Here is a 15,250-nt window from a genome sequence, read left to right as displayed (position 1 = left end):
CCTGGGAAAGTAGAAAGGTCTACATTGTATTGCTGCTTTATTTATCTCACAATCAAGCTTGCCCGAGGAGGAGCAGTTACATTGTTTCAAAGGAACTTGTTTACGGCTCAGTAGCCTCTCAGACCAGAACTGGTGGCCGGCAGACTTCCAGGGTGGCTAGGAATCTTTTTTGGCCTCAGCCCCGCCCCCCACGAATTAGAGGGGGAATCTGCACCTCAGGACCGCTTTGGAAGGCTTTCTTTTTATCTCTTTAGCCGGGGCTGGCCAGGAGCTGCAGCAGTTCTAAGCCTCAGTGTTGAGATGTCAGGGCCACTACTTTGGGTGCATCCCTTGAATAAAGTACATGAACTGAGACTGGGACATTGTCGCCTCTGTTGCAGGGACCACGTTTTTAACGTTATGATTTATATTTGTGCTGCTTCTCCTGAGTCTCCAAAAAGACAGTGGATGCTGAATAACTGAGGGCTGGTTCCATGAGAGTCCAGGGACGCTGGCTTCTCCATCACCTCTCTGGGCCACTGCCCACTCCACTTCTCCAAGAAACTTGCCAAGGGTTTGGGGGAACATTCAACCTGTCGGTGAGTTTGGGCAGCTCAGACAAACCATCGACCGTTGAGTGGACCCCGAGGCCTGGAACTGCCGTCTACCCCATCACCATCCTGACCCTTCTAGATCTGGGAGATGCCCCAGGCAGCCTGGCATCCCCTCTCAGGCCACAGTAAAGGTCACAATCAACATTCATTGTTGTCGGTGGGTTGTGAGGAGGAGGCCAGACCCACCGGGGGATGAATGTCACTGTGGCTGGGCCATACAACAGTCCCAGGGATGAAGAGGAGGACAGGACCCCTTAGGTATCCCCAAATTCTTTAGCCTGTCACTTGCTCCCCTTGAGGAGATGGACTGGTATCTGGGATCTTGATGGACAGATTGAAATTGGGAAATAAAGTGGGGACTTAGTGGGCAGAAACCATTCCTGAAGGGTGGATGTTTGCTCAGTGAGACTTCCGGAATGGGTGGATTGGTAGAGGGGCATGTGACAGATGGGTAGGCGGGTGGATCAAACACATTTCACTTTCGGGGCTCAGGCTGAGGCCTCCTCTCATTGCAAGCAGTGTTGGGGGTCAGAGGGCTGGCATGCGCTGGGGTATGGCCTGCCCTGGGGTATGGCCTGCCCTCCTGTGCTTGAGGGCTCTTTCCCTTTCTTGAGCAACCTTGAGCTAACTCAAGGAGGAAGTCTCCACTTTGTAACAGGACAGACAGCTGAGGTGCTTGTTAACATATCAGAGCTGACTCCAGCTGCCAGGTTTTCCCAGTGTCCCTCTATAGTCCCTGCCTGTTACAGGTCCTCCTGGCTGGCATACCCTGTCACCTACCCTGAACTTCTCTAGTTAAGGGACTCTGCTGGGCCACCCTTCCCCCAGCTTTTCTGGTTCCTACATACCCAGCCATTTTGGTTACATGCTCTTTTTTTTACCCCCTCCGCCACCATTCCAGGTTCCCCTCCCCCTCTCCTCACATGACCTGGCTCAATCTGCTGGTCATGTCCACTCTGGACTCTCCTGTTTTGTCCCTTTTATCTACAGTCAACCTTCTCCACCTCGCAGGGGCAGTCATGTCCTCCTTCTGTTTCTTTTTGTCGTTCACACTTCATGACTAAGTTCCCAGCCACTGAAGTGGGCATAAAAGTTTCTTAGTGAAGGTGAAGCCAGAGCCCTGGAACCCAGTCCTTGCCCCACCCCCTCCATGCACAGGCCCCTTCCTAAATTCTAGGATTGCTAACTCCAAGGCCACCTGGTCCCTTCTCCACCCCTGGGGAAGGAAGAGGAAAAAAATTAGTAAACCACTGTCAGTGTGTTTCGCCCTGGGGCAGAGTTCTTAGCCAGCCCCCAGCTCTTCACCTAGCTGGCCACCTCCCACAGAGAGGGGAAGCCTTGGGGGTTCAGTGGCTCCTGGTTTACCTCCAGCCCACACAAACACCATATACCCCCTGGGCAGGTATGTAAGAAGCCCCCAGTGACAATGAGGGACCCCCCAGAGCCTGCCCGCTCCACCCACTCACATCCCCTCAAGGTAGAAAAGCAGCCAGAGAGGCCTGAGCTTCAGGGACTGAAGAAGCAGGAGCCAGGCAGTGATTTCCCTCAATCTGCTCCTCTGCCCAGCCATGGGGACTTTCAATCTGTGGACAGATTATCTGGGCCTAGCAAGCCTGGTTGGCGCTCTGCATGAGGAAGAAGAGCCTGATGTCAGGCTGGAGCCCAAGCCAGAGCCCAAGCCAAGCCCAGAAGGCCAGAAGGCCAGCAAGGAATCCTCAGCAGCTCCTGAACGCCTGTGCTCCTTCTGCAAGCACAATGGCGAGTCCCGTGCCATCTACCAATCCCACGTCCTGAAGGATGAGGCCGGCCGGGTGCTGTGTCCCATCTTGAGGGATTATGTGTGTCCCCAGTGTGGGGCCACTCAGGAGCATGCCCACACTCGACGCTTCTGCCCACTCACCGGCCAGGGCTACACTTCTGTCTACTGCTACACCACCCGGAATTCTGCAGGCAAAAAGCTGACTCGGCCTGACAAGGCAAAATCACAGGATGCTGGCCACCGCCCTGGAGGAGAAACAGCAGCAGGTGTCTATGCAGGTGGTGTAGGGACTGGGTGGAGAAGGGACCCATTCTAGGCTCTCAGCTCTTTGGGGTGTTTAAGTATGTGTGGTGCCAGTATCTTGGAAGCTAAGCAGCCAGTTGTGTAGAACTGAAAGCATCCTGCAAGTGTGGCATAGAGCATGGCTCAGGAGCAGGGGGTGCATGCTGTGTGGTGTGGAGCATGGCTCTGGACTGTGGGGTGTATGTTGTGTGGTGTGGAGCATGGCTCAGGAATGTGGGGTGTATGTTGCTGTATAGCATTGAGCATGGCTCATAAGTGTGGGGTGCATGTTGCTGTGTGGTGGAGCAAGGCTCAGGAGCGTGGGTTGCATGTTGCTGTGTGGTGGAGCAAGGCTCAGGAGTGTGGGGTGCATGTTGCTGTGTGGTCTTTCACAAGTCACTCTCCTGCTAGGTGGTGGTGGCAGCACACACCTTTAATCCCAGCACTGGGGAGACAGAGGCAGGTGGGTCCCTGTGAGTTCGAGGCCAGCCTGGTCTACAGAGCAAAGCTATGCAGAGAAACCCTGTCTGGAAAAAGAAAACAGAAGTCATTCTCCCTCTGAACAACCGAGGCAGATGTTCTAGGGTGTAGTGGTGAGCTCTGATTTCTACTTGGGGATCAGGAGTTGTGAAGATTGGGGGAAGCTGCTAAACCCTTCCTGAACCCAGAAATCATTTGTTCATTTGCCAAATAACACTTTCATGCCTGTTCTGCCCTGGGCGCTGGGTTAGTAGTGAATGAGGTAGACAGGAGAGTGGCATTTCAGGCAGTGCTGAACAGGGAGCAGAAGAAGGGGTCCCACTCAGAAGGACTTCCTGGAGAAGGTGACTAGTAGGAGTCTTAATTCCTTCATTTCTGGTATGGGAGGTGGGAAGTATAGTCCGGGCTTCTTGGAAACTATTATCATAAAGTCCATGTGACTGAGTGTGTGCTGTGGGGTGGCTAGAAATAGTTGGATCTTTGAGGTGGCACTTAAGGGAGTTAGGGCTCATGCACAGTGTTTAAGAGACCCCGAGTTTGCTCCGCATTCAGAAACATAAAAAGGTTGGGGTGCCATGCCAGCACGAAGACTCCTGGGTAAAGGTTGCCTATAATGCTGAAGCCCCAAGTGTGATGTCTGGGATCCATGTGGTTGGAGAAAACTGATTTCCTTCAAGTGTCCTCTGACCTCCACACCACAAACACAGCAAGGAGGCTTCTCAGAAGGGGTCCAGAGCCCCATGGTTGTCATGGACCTGAAGACTCTGCTCCAAGCCAGCAGGGTGGGAATGGGGGAACAAGATAGAGAGGCTGCAGTTGGACCCCTCAGGAACTTGCTTGATGGATCTGTGCTGTTACAGTGTGGGGCCTCCCCATCCCCCCAACAAATGCAGAACAGCACCCTCCAAGGCCAGGCCTTAGCACCTGAAACTAAAAGGTTTTGAAAGATTGAGGTGTGTGCGTGGTTTGCCTGCCCGTGGGCTTTGGAAGAGATTGTGGGATCCCCTGGAATTGGTTATAGATAGTTAGAAGCCACCATGTGGGTTCTAGGAATTTAATCCCAGTCCTCTGGAAGAGCAGCCAACACTCTTAACTACAAAACTAGCTCTCCATGGCCCTGTTTAGTTTTAAGGTTTGCATGCTAATGAACCCTAGGGCCAGGATTTCAGAGGCAAGGGTCTAGCTATATATAGAGTGGCACCCCGTGCATGATGTCCTGGCGTTTCTTTTCTTACTTTTTCTTCCCTCCCTCTCTTCTTTCCTTTCTTTTTTCAAGACAGGATTTCTCTATGTAGCCCTGGCTGTCTTGGAACTCACTCTGTACACTCTGTAGACCAGGTGGTCTCCAACACAGAGATCTGCTTGTCTCTGCCTCTGAGTGCTGGGATTAAAGGCTTGCGCCACTACCACCCAACTGAGATGCAGATAATTTTACTTCGTGAGTATGGATGTCTTGCCTGTATGTATGTTTGTGTGCCACCTGTGAGCAGTCCTGAAGAGGTATGTGAAGCCCTGGAACCTGAGTGGCAGCTGGTGGTGAGTGACTGACCACATGGGTGCTGGGAACCAGATGGGGGCCTCTGCAAAGGGTGCTGGGTTTTGGTAAGCTAGCTCTTTCTTTCTGAGACAGCACTTCACTTTGTAGCTCAGGCTGTCCTGTGGTGTGCTGGGATAGCAGGTGCTTGCATGTCTAATGGCTCTGCGGGCCTCATTTCCTCTGAGGCCTCAAGAGGGAAACCAAAAGTTTGTGGGTGGGAACACTCAGGTATTCTGCTGGCTGCTTCACCATGGTTTGGTTGTTGGCTGTGTGTTTGTCTCCCTGGGTAGTCTGGGAGCTCCGGGAGGGTGGCAGTGGACTGGGGTGTCTCCCTTAACCTTGCAGTGGAACTCTGGTTAGAGGCCGGTTATCTGCAGGTGAGAATCCCATTCTGTGAAGTTTTTGTTGTTGTTGAGACAGTCTCTCTCTGTAGCTCAGGATGGACTTGAATATGCCTCAGCCTCCCTATGCTGGAATAGACATGAACCCATGCCTGCCTGTTAAGAGTTTTATATTACTGGTCTGATGTGGAGATGGAACCCAGGGCCTTCTGCATGTGGCTCCACAGTCCTATCCCTCCCAGTGGGATCTTGAAGGGACTCAGCCCTGAGAAGCTCACGATGAGGAGTTATATGGAGATGATGGTTTCAGAACTCTGAAGGGACAGGAATACCTTCCTGGTACTGGAGGGTGCCCTCACTAGCATGCTGCCACAGCAAGCTGAGAATTGCATTCAGAGTGTAAGAAATGCAAGGTTCCATACAGCCTGGCTGAGATACCACTGTCCCTTGAGTGGCATTTCTGTGCTTTGCTCTGGGTCCCAGGATGACAATCCCAGGTGTGGCCACCAGGTGGCACAGCAGCCCGGGCAGCCCTAAGTGCTGCCTTGAGTACCCTGCCCACCCACCTGAGCCACTCATTTCACATTTCTCCTCTGCTTTCAACCTCCAGGTTCCAAAAGTGGCAGGAAGCCCTCTGGACCTTCACCCTCGGCCTGAAGTCCCTCCACTACGGCCTAGGAGCTTGGAGTGGGGAGGGCGATGGGGTACCCTAGCCAAGGCGTGCTGGAGACTGGACCTTGCTTAGCACTGAGGCTGGCCAGTCTTGTTGGAGATCGCCAGCCTCCCTCCCCGCCCCCCAGTTCTGCTTGCGCTGTTGCAACAGCACCCAATAAATGGTGAAGAGTGGAACCGGTCTGGGGACAAGTTGGTGTGAATCTGGCTGGCAGGGACCCCTCTACTCTACAGACCACATCATCACTCCCTATCACCTAACAAACTGCTCTTTAAATCTTGGGGTCACCTTGGGGAGCTGAATCAGGAGCAGGCACCATTAGGGCAGCAGTGAGGTGTGTAAACTCCCAGCTACCCACTGCATACTGATATGCAAAATAGGGGCCCCTTGCACTGAAGGCACACAGGGCTCGAGGGAAACAGGCTGGTACAAGTGCAGCTACGGGCTTGACTGCGGGGTGCTGGGAAGAGCTCTGCCTGCATTCATCTAACTGGCCTGAGGTCAGAACAGGAATTAGATTTCCCGGGACCCTCCTTGTTCCTGGTCTGGGGTGGGCTAGGAGCCAGGGAAGAGGAAGGTGACTGGAGAAGGGCTTCTTAGTAGCCTCGGGTCTGTGAATGGCATTGGGACAGCAGCAGCTCCTTGCATAGCCCAGCATCCAGAGTCTGAGCCCAGAGCCAGGAGGGACTGTGTGGGGTTAGTCATACCCTGCCTGTCTCATAGGGTTCCCTAGGAAGAGGCTCAGTGGGAAGGCCTGAGCCTCCTAGGCATGTACTTCAGCAAACAGGATGACTGCCCCCCCCCCCCCCCCATGCAGCCAGACACTGTCATGTGCAGAGGCAGGGTGAGGGAAGGCAGATGATCAGAGCTCGTTCCTAAGCAGTAGGCTGGGGTCTCACCCTGCCTGGGACCTTGCCTTTGTGCCCTCCACCTGTGTCTGGATGTGACCAGGGTGTACACAGCCATTCTCCTGGAAACCTGGGACACTGAGCTGTGGGGAGCCCCTGACCTGTGTTGTGGCTAGCCCTACACCTAGCCTTCTGCAGGTAGAGTGGTCTGTGGGCAGAACATACGAGCTGGGAACGTCTCCACCACACAGCTGGGACTCACAGGCCATGACTGCACCGTTTATTCACCGCTTTCCCAAAAGTAACATGGACAAAACAGGGAAAAGAACAAAGAGCACCTCTCGCCTCCCGAAACAAACGGAAAAGCAACTGCATCTCATCTCAGGAGGCTCTGGAAGCTGGATGAGCACCTGTGGTAGGACCTGCTGTCAGAGGACATCCTGAAGCTCAGGTAGTCTCAGCCTTTGGCATACGGAGCCCAGGTAAACTGACCCCCAAAGGCCTAGAGGGCTTAGGGGGTCCAGGCTGTAACAGCCTACAGGTCTCTCCAGCCCTGATCCCCTCTAGCAAGGCTCCCCAACCCCTTTGTCAGGTAAGGCAGAGGCTTGGCTTTCCTGCGCTTGAAGGCCTCCAGTTCCCGGTGGGTACTCATAATCAGCCGGCTGTAGAAGAAAGGGAAATGAGGGGTACCAGCTGGGGCTCCTGCTGCACAGGGCCGACCCAACCACACCTGCCAGGTGGCTCCTCACAGGTACAGGCACATCCTGCCCTTTGAACGTAAAAGCCTGAGCCCTGCAGGTCAGAGGTGACAGTAGGAATTCTACCACACAAATGTGGTGGAATGTGGCAGGACTACCAGATATTCATTCCCCCCTCCCCGGTAGTCCTGCCTCAGTTTCTGCTTTGTTCCCTATCCTCTCCGGTGACTTGAGCTGCCCTTACTTGAGACTGGAGAGCTCCACCACGAGGCCACGCACTGTGTCTGTGGCATCTTGCATCCTGCAGGCCTCTTGGGCCCAGGTCCCCGCAGCTGGTCTGTTGGGAGGAGGAAGAAGGGAATGGCCCGAGTGCTCCGGAGTCAGCCATTCGCTGGGTTTGAGGGGCTTATAATGGCCGACCCATTTCCAACTGCCCCTCCCTGCACCAAGAACATCCTCCCTCCAACCCTGACACCACATACTACCATGCTTGGGCCTGCTGCCATGGCCTTCCTCACCAATGGGCACCACCTGGCTATTCTCCCAGTGCCTCTGAGGATTCTGGAATATTTTTTCCCAGTTAACGTGATCATTAGATTTTAACTCCTTAACCTGGCCCCCCCCCCCCCCCCCACACACACTTTGGTTTTTCGAGACGGTTTCTGTTGCTTTGGAGACTGTCCTGGAACTTGCTCTGTAGACCAGGCTGGCCTTGAACTCACAGAGATCCGCCTGCTGCCTGCTCTGCCTCCGTGTGCTGGGATTAAAGGCGTATGCCACCACTACCCAGATGAGCTACCCCATTTGCTCCCCATAATCCCTAGCACTCAAGATAATCTGGAAGGGACATGCCACATTTCCCATAGGGATGTGCAACCTATATATATGTACAGGCAGACTAAGGACCCTGTCAGCTCAGGCTAACAACTGTCTCCCTCTGAATCCCTATACTCACGAGTCCCGGTTCTGCCATACAGGCTCCAGGCACCTGCTGGCTGGAGCTTCATTCAGCCCCAGGCCACCCACTGGACCCAGGACACAAACTGGAGCAGCACTGACTGGGATATTTCGCAGTAACAACCTGCTTCTGGCACACTGAAGGAGAGTGAGAAATGTAGGGGAGGGACTGCTGACAAGTGGCAGGCAGAAGGCTGGAGGAGGGAAAGGGGCCAAGGAGGTCAGGGTGCCATTCTAGCCCTCTTTTGTGATTGCCTGATGGAAACAGAACCTTGGCAGTAAATCATTGATAAGCCTCTGCAGAGACATGGTCAAGTTCAAATGCAAGGTAATCAGAGAGAAGACCTGTGAGGGGCAGACAGGGCAGTAAGGAGAAAGGGTGGGGTAGTCCCTAGGGTACCTGCCCAGAGCCAGAGCTGGGCACCCTCAGACTTGTTTCTACTCACAGTTCCTAGCCCTGACTAGACACCAGTTTATGGAGCTCAGGACCACCCATGGACAAAGAGGCTGGAACAGTTAAGGTGCTGGAGGGACTGCCTCAGGGGACTCAGCTCCTAAGGTCAGGCACTTCTTTGAGTGTGGACCATGGGCCACCTGAGTTCCCAGGATATATAGTACATGGTGGTTGAGTGACAGGCTTAAACTGGGTGGGAGGCAGAGGCAGGTGCATCTCAGTGATTTCGAAGCCAGCCTGATCTACAAATTGAGTTCTGGGACAACCAGGGCTACACAGAGAAACCCTGTCTCAAAAAACGGGGGAGGGGGGGAGGGAAGGAGGGGGAAAGAGGATAGATAGCAGGCCCAGCTGTCATTCTGGATTAAAGACTGGGAAGCCTACCTGGGATGAGCTTTGGTCACTACCTTTGGGGATCCTCCGATGGCATCTGGGCTAGAGACAGGCCAGCCAAGGCCTGGCACATTCCCTGCAGGAGAACCCTGGAAGGAGCAGGGACAGTGTGTGAATCACCCAAGCTGGCAGAGGTAGACCTAAGACTTCCCTTTAGCTGAGCTCCTGAGGAAACGTGATGCCCAGGAGGAGCTCCAGACAGCTGCTCTGCCCTCCTTCCTTGTTCCTGTAACAGGCTGCCATACATCTCGTGATACACTGATGAGTGTTACCCCAGTCCCTGTGGACATATCCCAAGGTATCTCAGAGATCCTGGAGCAAAGCTGAGTGTAGTGGCGCACATCTTTAACCCCTGTACTGGGAGTTGGGGGGAAGGGGCAGAGACGAGCAGATCTTTGTGAATTCAATGCCAGCCTGGTCTACAAAGCGAGTTCCAGGACAGCCACAGCTACATAGTGAGAATTGTCATGAAAAAGAAACAAAAACCATGGCCAGGCATGGTGGTACACACTTGTGATCCTAGAACTTAGGGGTGAGGGCAGGATTGGTGCTTGTGAGTTTGGGGCCAGCCTCCTGGGTTCCAGGCTACCCTGTGCGAGTGTGGTTACTGTGAGACTGAGATTCTGCCTTTCAAAAAAAAATATATATATAAGACCCTGGAGCTGGGCACATGTAACTCTGGAGGTCTAAGGTCAACATGGCCTGCAGAGACACAGTCTTGGAACCCAAGTGGCAACCACAGAAAGGAGGTGTTACCTGCCTCAAGCATGAGAGTCCTATATGGAAAAGTCTGGAACAGGCTGGCATGGGAATTCATCAGAGGACAGTGCTGGACTGGCATTACAGACCTGGGAAGGTCATTTGAGCCCAGCCAGGGCAACCTGCCAAACCATCTAAAATGAAATGAAATTGGATGTTCACATTTGCCCATTCTACTGCACTGCTCAACTGTGGGGAAGTTTCCCTCTAAAAGGGGCCACACTTCTAGCATGCCTGTGGGGGTGTTGCCTTTGAAAAAAGGGGCTATGGTACTTGAAGCCCTGAAAGCCTCATCCAAATATGTCCAGCTGATGCCCAAACCCTAGGAGGGATGAAAAGATCTGTTTTCCTGAAGTATTAGGGATGGAGCCCAAGGCCCCACACATGCCATTCAGCCATGCCACCTTGCCAGCTTCAGACCAACACTGGAGCTGTGAGGAAAAGCCACCACATCTCTGGCAGGAGAGCACTGTGCAAGGCTGAGACTGTCACTGCAGAGTGACCTACAGTCATGCCCTCTGTGGAAATGGCTGCGAGGCCAGCAGGAGACCCTTTCCTGGTCTTAGGTGTCCCAATGTTGGGAGATAGAGCCTCTGCCCTCCAGCTGAGCTGGGCTGCTGATGGCCTTCTAGTGGGAGCATGCTCAGTGCCTGGGTCACCCTGACTTGTTCAGAAATACCCTGTGTCCTAGGCTGGCGCTGTCTGTTGTCTGATGCAAGCTGAATGTCAGATTCCTTTGGTCCTGATAGATTTTCTTTACAGAAGTGGGATGGAACCCTGGCTTCTCACAGTACTAAGACAAGTCACGTTGGTGTACACCACAGGCCCAGTGTCCTGAGAAGTATAGCCCAACAAGTTCCCCAACAAGGATGGAGGGCAGGCTCTCTCTCCATCCCTTTGGTACTAGGATGGAACTCAGCCTTGACGCATGGCTGTCTGTTTCTTGCATTGAGCACTAGATACAGTTCTTTGCTTGCATTGTGGGATTATGTCTTATGAAAAGTTTCAAAGTGTCAACATGGACTAGCTAAATATCTCAACAGGAGGTTGTGGCTCTTTGGGAGGATACTTGCATAGTCTACTGGATACCACCAAGCTCTGTTCCAAGACAGAGCAGCTTTAGACTCCAGCAGACCACACCACAGGCTTCTCCACTCCAGCAGGTGCCTGGCCTCCCTCAGCCTCTGTACCACACCCTGCCTAGTCTCAGGGTATGGCAAACAACTCTTTGTCAGGTCCAGAGAGCGAGAGCAGGGCTGTTCCCCCCCCCCCCCCCCCCCAAGAAGAAGGGTTGACAAGTGACCTTGAATGGCTGGCCTTGGCTTAGAGGCACAGAAGGCTGTTTCTGAGCAGCTGTGAGTGGACAAGACCCTTAGGAACAATAATACAAAGCATGATTTTTCATGTGTCTGCAGGAAAATCTTGTCAAGATTCCCAAGATTCAAGCTGGGCGGTGGTGGCGCACGCCTTTAATCCCAGCACTCGGGAGGCAGAGGAGGCGGATCTCTGTGAGTTCGAGGCCAGCCTGGACTACAAGAGCTAGTTCCAGGACAGGAACCAAAAAGCTATGGAGAAACCCTGTCTCGAAAAATCAAAAAAAAAAAAAAAAAAAAAAAAGATTCCCGGCAATCTCAAGGGAGCGAGGGCTCTGTCCAGTTCAGGAGTGTGACTTGTAGTGGTTTCCCACGTCCCCTTGCCAGCCAGGAGCAGATGCTGGGCATGGGTAGCACAGCAGAGGGCTCTAGTTACAGAAGGGAGGTCCCAGTCACATAAGTCAGGCCCGCACGGATAACCAGCAGATCTGCCTCTCAGGAAAACCTGACTCCACTGTGCTCAAGGCTGCTGTGTGTCCTCCATATGTCTATGATGCATAAATGAAGTGTCAGACACGTAAGTCCCATCTTTTTTTTTTTTTTTTTTGAGAGGGTTTTTCTGTCGTTTTGGAGCCTGTCCTGGAACTAGCTCTTGTAGACCAGGCTGGTCTCGAACTCACAGAGATCTGCCTGCCTCTGCCTCCCAAGTGCTGGGATTAAAGGCGTGCGCCACCACCGCCCAGCCATAAGCCCCATCTTGCCTTTGAACCTCACTGACCAGGGTGTAGGGTGTGTTTGTGTTTGTGTGTGTGTGTTGAGCACAGGAAGGCTCTTACCTGCTCAGGTAGGGCCTCCACATTGGGGACATCCAGGGCATCTTGTATCTGGCTGTCGGGCAGGAAGTCTAGTTCCATTGCTGAGGACTCCTGCCATGCAGCCTGATCTCTAGAACTGGGAACTGATGGCTGCTGTCCTGCCAGGTCTATGGGAATTCCTGGACTGCTATGACAGGCCTTCCTCTGGGGAGGGTCACTAGCTGCATAGCTATGCTCTAGCTGAGAGGAGGTATGACGGGACAAGCTGAGGCCCTCAAAGTCTTGATGACAGTTTAGGCTGCTTGACTCCACTACCTTTTGGTTCATGGGCTGGGCCTGTAAAGGCAGCATTCCTATCCCTCCTGGCAACTGTCCATTAGAGTCAGGGTCCTTGGTCTTGACGGCAGGACCCATTTCCTGTTCTATATGGCCTGGATCTCCAGCATCTACCATGGGCTCTTCTTTCTCAAGAACTTCAGTCTCAGTGAGGCTTGCCAGGATGTCACCAGGGGACCCCTCTTCCAGCCTGACCTCCTCTCTGCCTGCTGTGGTCTCCTCAGCAAGAGGTGTGTAGCCCAGCAGAGTCCCAGTGCAGTCTCCACCAGGGGTCTGTCCATCTGGAGAGCCTGGCAGCCCAGCCACCTCTGGAGCCCTCTGTTGCAGCACAGAGGGATCTAAGCTCACAGCTGTGATGACATTGTCCGTAAGAGAGGCATCTGCTGGGCTGCTGCAGCTTGGTGCTGCTTCTGTGCTGCTGAGTATGTGCGTGGGGACAGGTACAGTGGGGTCTGAGGCAGGAGCTGGTGCTGAAAGGTAGAGGATGCCTCCTTCCTGGGGTTCCCCTCCTTGGGCACCTCCTTCCTGTGGGGCTCTGCCATCTGCCTCTCTCCCTTTGGCATCACCATCTGACAGGTGCCTTTCCTGGCTAGTACTGTCTTGAACCCTGGCCCTCTGCATCTCAAAGTCATTGTTCCCTAGGCTTCCAGCATCTGGTGAGATGGTCCTCTCCTCTGGGCAGGCACCATCTGCCCATGTCTGGTCTTCTGGCCTCTGGGCATCGTGGAAAGGGAACCTCAGGGAGTCCTCCTTTGGCTGGCTTCCTGCCTGGAGGGGACCCAGCTCTGGCTGTGTTTCCTGTGGGAATAAGAAGACTCAGTCCCCGCCTCAGACAATCAAGCACTCTGAAGAATTCTCTAGTTGATACTAGCCCTGTCCTCAGGGTCAGATGGTTGGACCCACCACTAGGTACAGCAAGCACTTGCCTAGTTACACAAGGCTCTGAGTTCTACCCTCACCCCAGAGAATTAATGAAGGGTTTAAAGGCTCTGCTTCCAGACACATCAGCTTATTACATTATATGTGTGTATGCACACACTTGCCACAATGTACAAATGGAGACCAGAGGACGACTTGTGGAAGTCGGTTCACTCTGCTTCCTCTACGAGGGTCCTAAGGTTGTCAGATCTGGTGACAAGTGACTTGGCCTGCTGATCCATCACACCAGCCTCTTATCAACTTAAATAAGATACACCATGCCGGGCGATGGTGGCGCACGCCTTTAATCCCAGCACTCGGGAGGCAGAGGCAGGCGGATCTCTGTGAGTTCGAGACCAGCCTGGTCTACAGAGCTAGTTCCAGGACAGGCTCCAAAGCCACAGAGAAACCCTGTCTCGAAAAACCAAAAAAAAAAAAAATAAATAAATAAAAAAAAAAAAAATAAGATACACCAGAGCCAGTGAGAAGGCCCGGTGGATAGAGTGGCACTTTCTGTCACGGCATGGAGGAGAAAACAGACTTCACAAAGTTGACTTCTTATCCTCACATTCACACTGTGGCTGAGGAACACCCACACTCCTATACATACATATGCACACAGGTAATAAAAACGCCATTACAAAGAAGCTGGGGTTGGGCTGGACTTGGTGGCACACGGTACATCATCACATTGAGAGGCTGAGGAGGGGTTCAGAGTCTGAGGCTGTTCTGGACCACATAGTGAGATTCTGTTTCGAGAGCTCAATGATGATGATGGTGAAGTAGGTGCATTTCTCCTGTGAGGTCACTGCAATCATGTTGTAAAAACTGCTGCAGAAAGTTCCCTGTGCCTTTTACTCACGTCTTCCAATGCTAACACCCTGAGTTGCTCTAGTACAACGTCATGATGGGGTGATGTGAGCTTGGGGAAGACCTACCTTCCAGCGGTGTGGCACACATCTGTAATCCAGCACTTGCTAGGCAGAGGTAGGAGAATCAGAAGTTTAAGGGCCAATCTTGGCTCCATGTCACCTGTCTAAGAATCTCTCCCTCCAGAAAGTGCCACCATGATGAGGAAGCTAAGCAGCTGTGGCAACAGTGACCTTCTACTCAGGCTGTGCTTGTTGCATATACTGGTTCTGAAACTAAGTCTACCTGTGCAGCCTGACTGGCTTGGCGCTCGCTTCATAGACCAAGCTGGTGCAAACTCAGACACTTGCTTCCGTCTCCCAACACTGTTACAGGCTGAGCCATCTTGTCTGCCCATAAGCTGCACTTTTTGTTGTTGACGAGAGACACAGCTAGGTGGTGGTGGTGCACGCCTTTATCCCCAGCACTGGAGAGCCAGAGGCACGTAGATATCTGTGAGTTCAAGGCCAACCTAGCCTACAAAGCGAGTTCCAGAACAGCCAGACTGTTTCACAGAGAAACCCTGTCTCAAAAAAAAAAGAAAGAAAAGAAGAAAAGATAGGCGGCTGTCATTACGTAGTAAAGCCTGGCCTTGAACTCGAAATTTTCCTGCCTCAGACACCTGGGTCTACAATTACCAGTATGCATCAATGTGCCCAACTATAGCTGGGTTGTTTGTTTTTTTTTTGTTTTTGTTTTTTGTCATTTGTTTGTTTTTTGGAGACAGGGTTTCTCTTTGTAGCCCTGGCTGTCCTGGAACTCACAAAGATCTACCTGTCTCTGGCTCCTAAGTACTGGGAGTTTCTTATTTTGTTTTCAGTAATTCCCAAGTACTGGGATTCAAGGCGTGTGTCACCACTTCCCAGGTTCATTTGTTTGTTCTTAAAAAAAAATATCTACACTCTAAACCAGGTGGTGGTGGCACATGTCTTTAATACCAGCTCTCAGAAGGCAGAAGCAGGTGGATTTCTTTGAGTTCAAGGCCAGCCTGGTCTACAGAGCAAGTTCCAGGAAGGCAGAGCTACACAGAGGAAACCTTGTCTCAAAAAACAAAAAGAAATAAAACAAAACTAATTTAAAAAATAGCTGCGCCGGGCGGTGGTGGCGCACGCCTTTAATCCCAGCACTCGGGAGGCAGAGGCAGGTGGATCTCTGTGAGTTCAAGACCAGCCTGGTCTACAGAGC

The 15,250-nt window shown here is 52.7% G+C and overlaps 2 protein-coding genes across 3 annotated transcripts in view; one reads left to right on the top strand and one right to left on the bottom strand.

The window, feature by feature from the left end:
* The first annotated feature begins 226 nt into the window (after nt 1-226).
* Nanos3 (nanos C2HC-type zinc finger 3) lies at nt 227-5,833 on the top strand. The gene is made up of 2 exons (XM_026777901.1): nt 227-2,618; nt 5,603-5,833. The coding sequence occupies exons 1-2, from the start codon at nt 2,162-2,164 to the stop codon at nt 5,647-5,649; spliced, it is 504 nt and encodes a 167-aa protein (XP_026633702.1). The 5' UTR covers nt 227-2,161; the 3' UTR covers nt 5,650-5,833.
* Nucleotides 5,834-6,577: 744 nt separating this feature from the next.
* The window catches only part of CUNH19orf57 (chromosome unknown C19orf57 homolog), a 25,215-nt gene continuing 16,542 nt past the window's right edge, over nt 6,578-15,250 (bottom strand). For both annotated transcript variants that reach the window (XM_013355077.2, XM_013355076.2), the window contains 4 exons: nt 11,924-13,036; nt 9,007-9,104; nt 7,456-7,548; nt 6,578-7,175 (listed from right to left, as the gene is read on the bottom strand). In XM_013355077.2, the coding sequence (XP_013210531.1) occupies nt 7,049-7,175; nt 7,456-7,548; nt 9,007-9,104; nt 11,924-13,036 (1,431 nt within the window). In that variant the 3' untranslated portion in view covers nt 6,578-7,048. The remainder of the gene's footprint in view (nt 7,176-7,455; nt 7,549-9,006; nt 9,105-11,923; nt 13,037-15,250) is intronic.

The sequence above is a fragment of the Microtus ochrogaster genome, unplaced genomic scaffold, assembly GCF_000317375.1.
Source record: "Microtus ochrogaster isolate Prairie Vole_2 unplaced genomic scaffold, MicOch1.0 UNK90, whole genome shotgun sequence".
In the NCBI taxonomy this organism is placed as follows: domain Eukaryota; kingdom Metazoa; phylum Chordata; class Mammalia; order Rodentia; family Cricetidae; genus Microtus; species Microtus ochrogaster.
The sequence above is the reverse complement of the archived record's forward strand: the minus strand, read 5'-3'. Positions and strand labels throughout refer to the sequence as shown.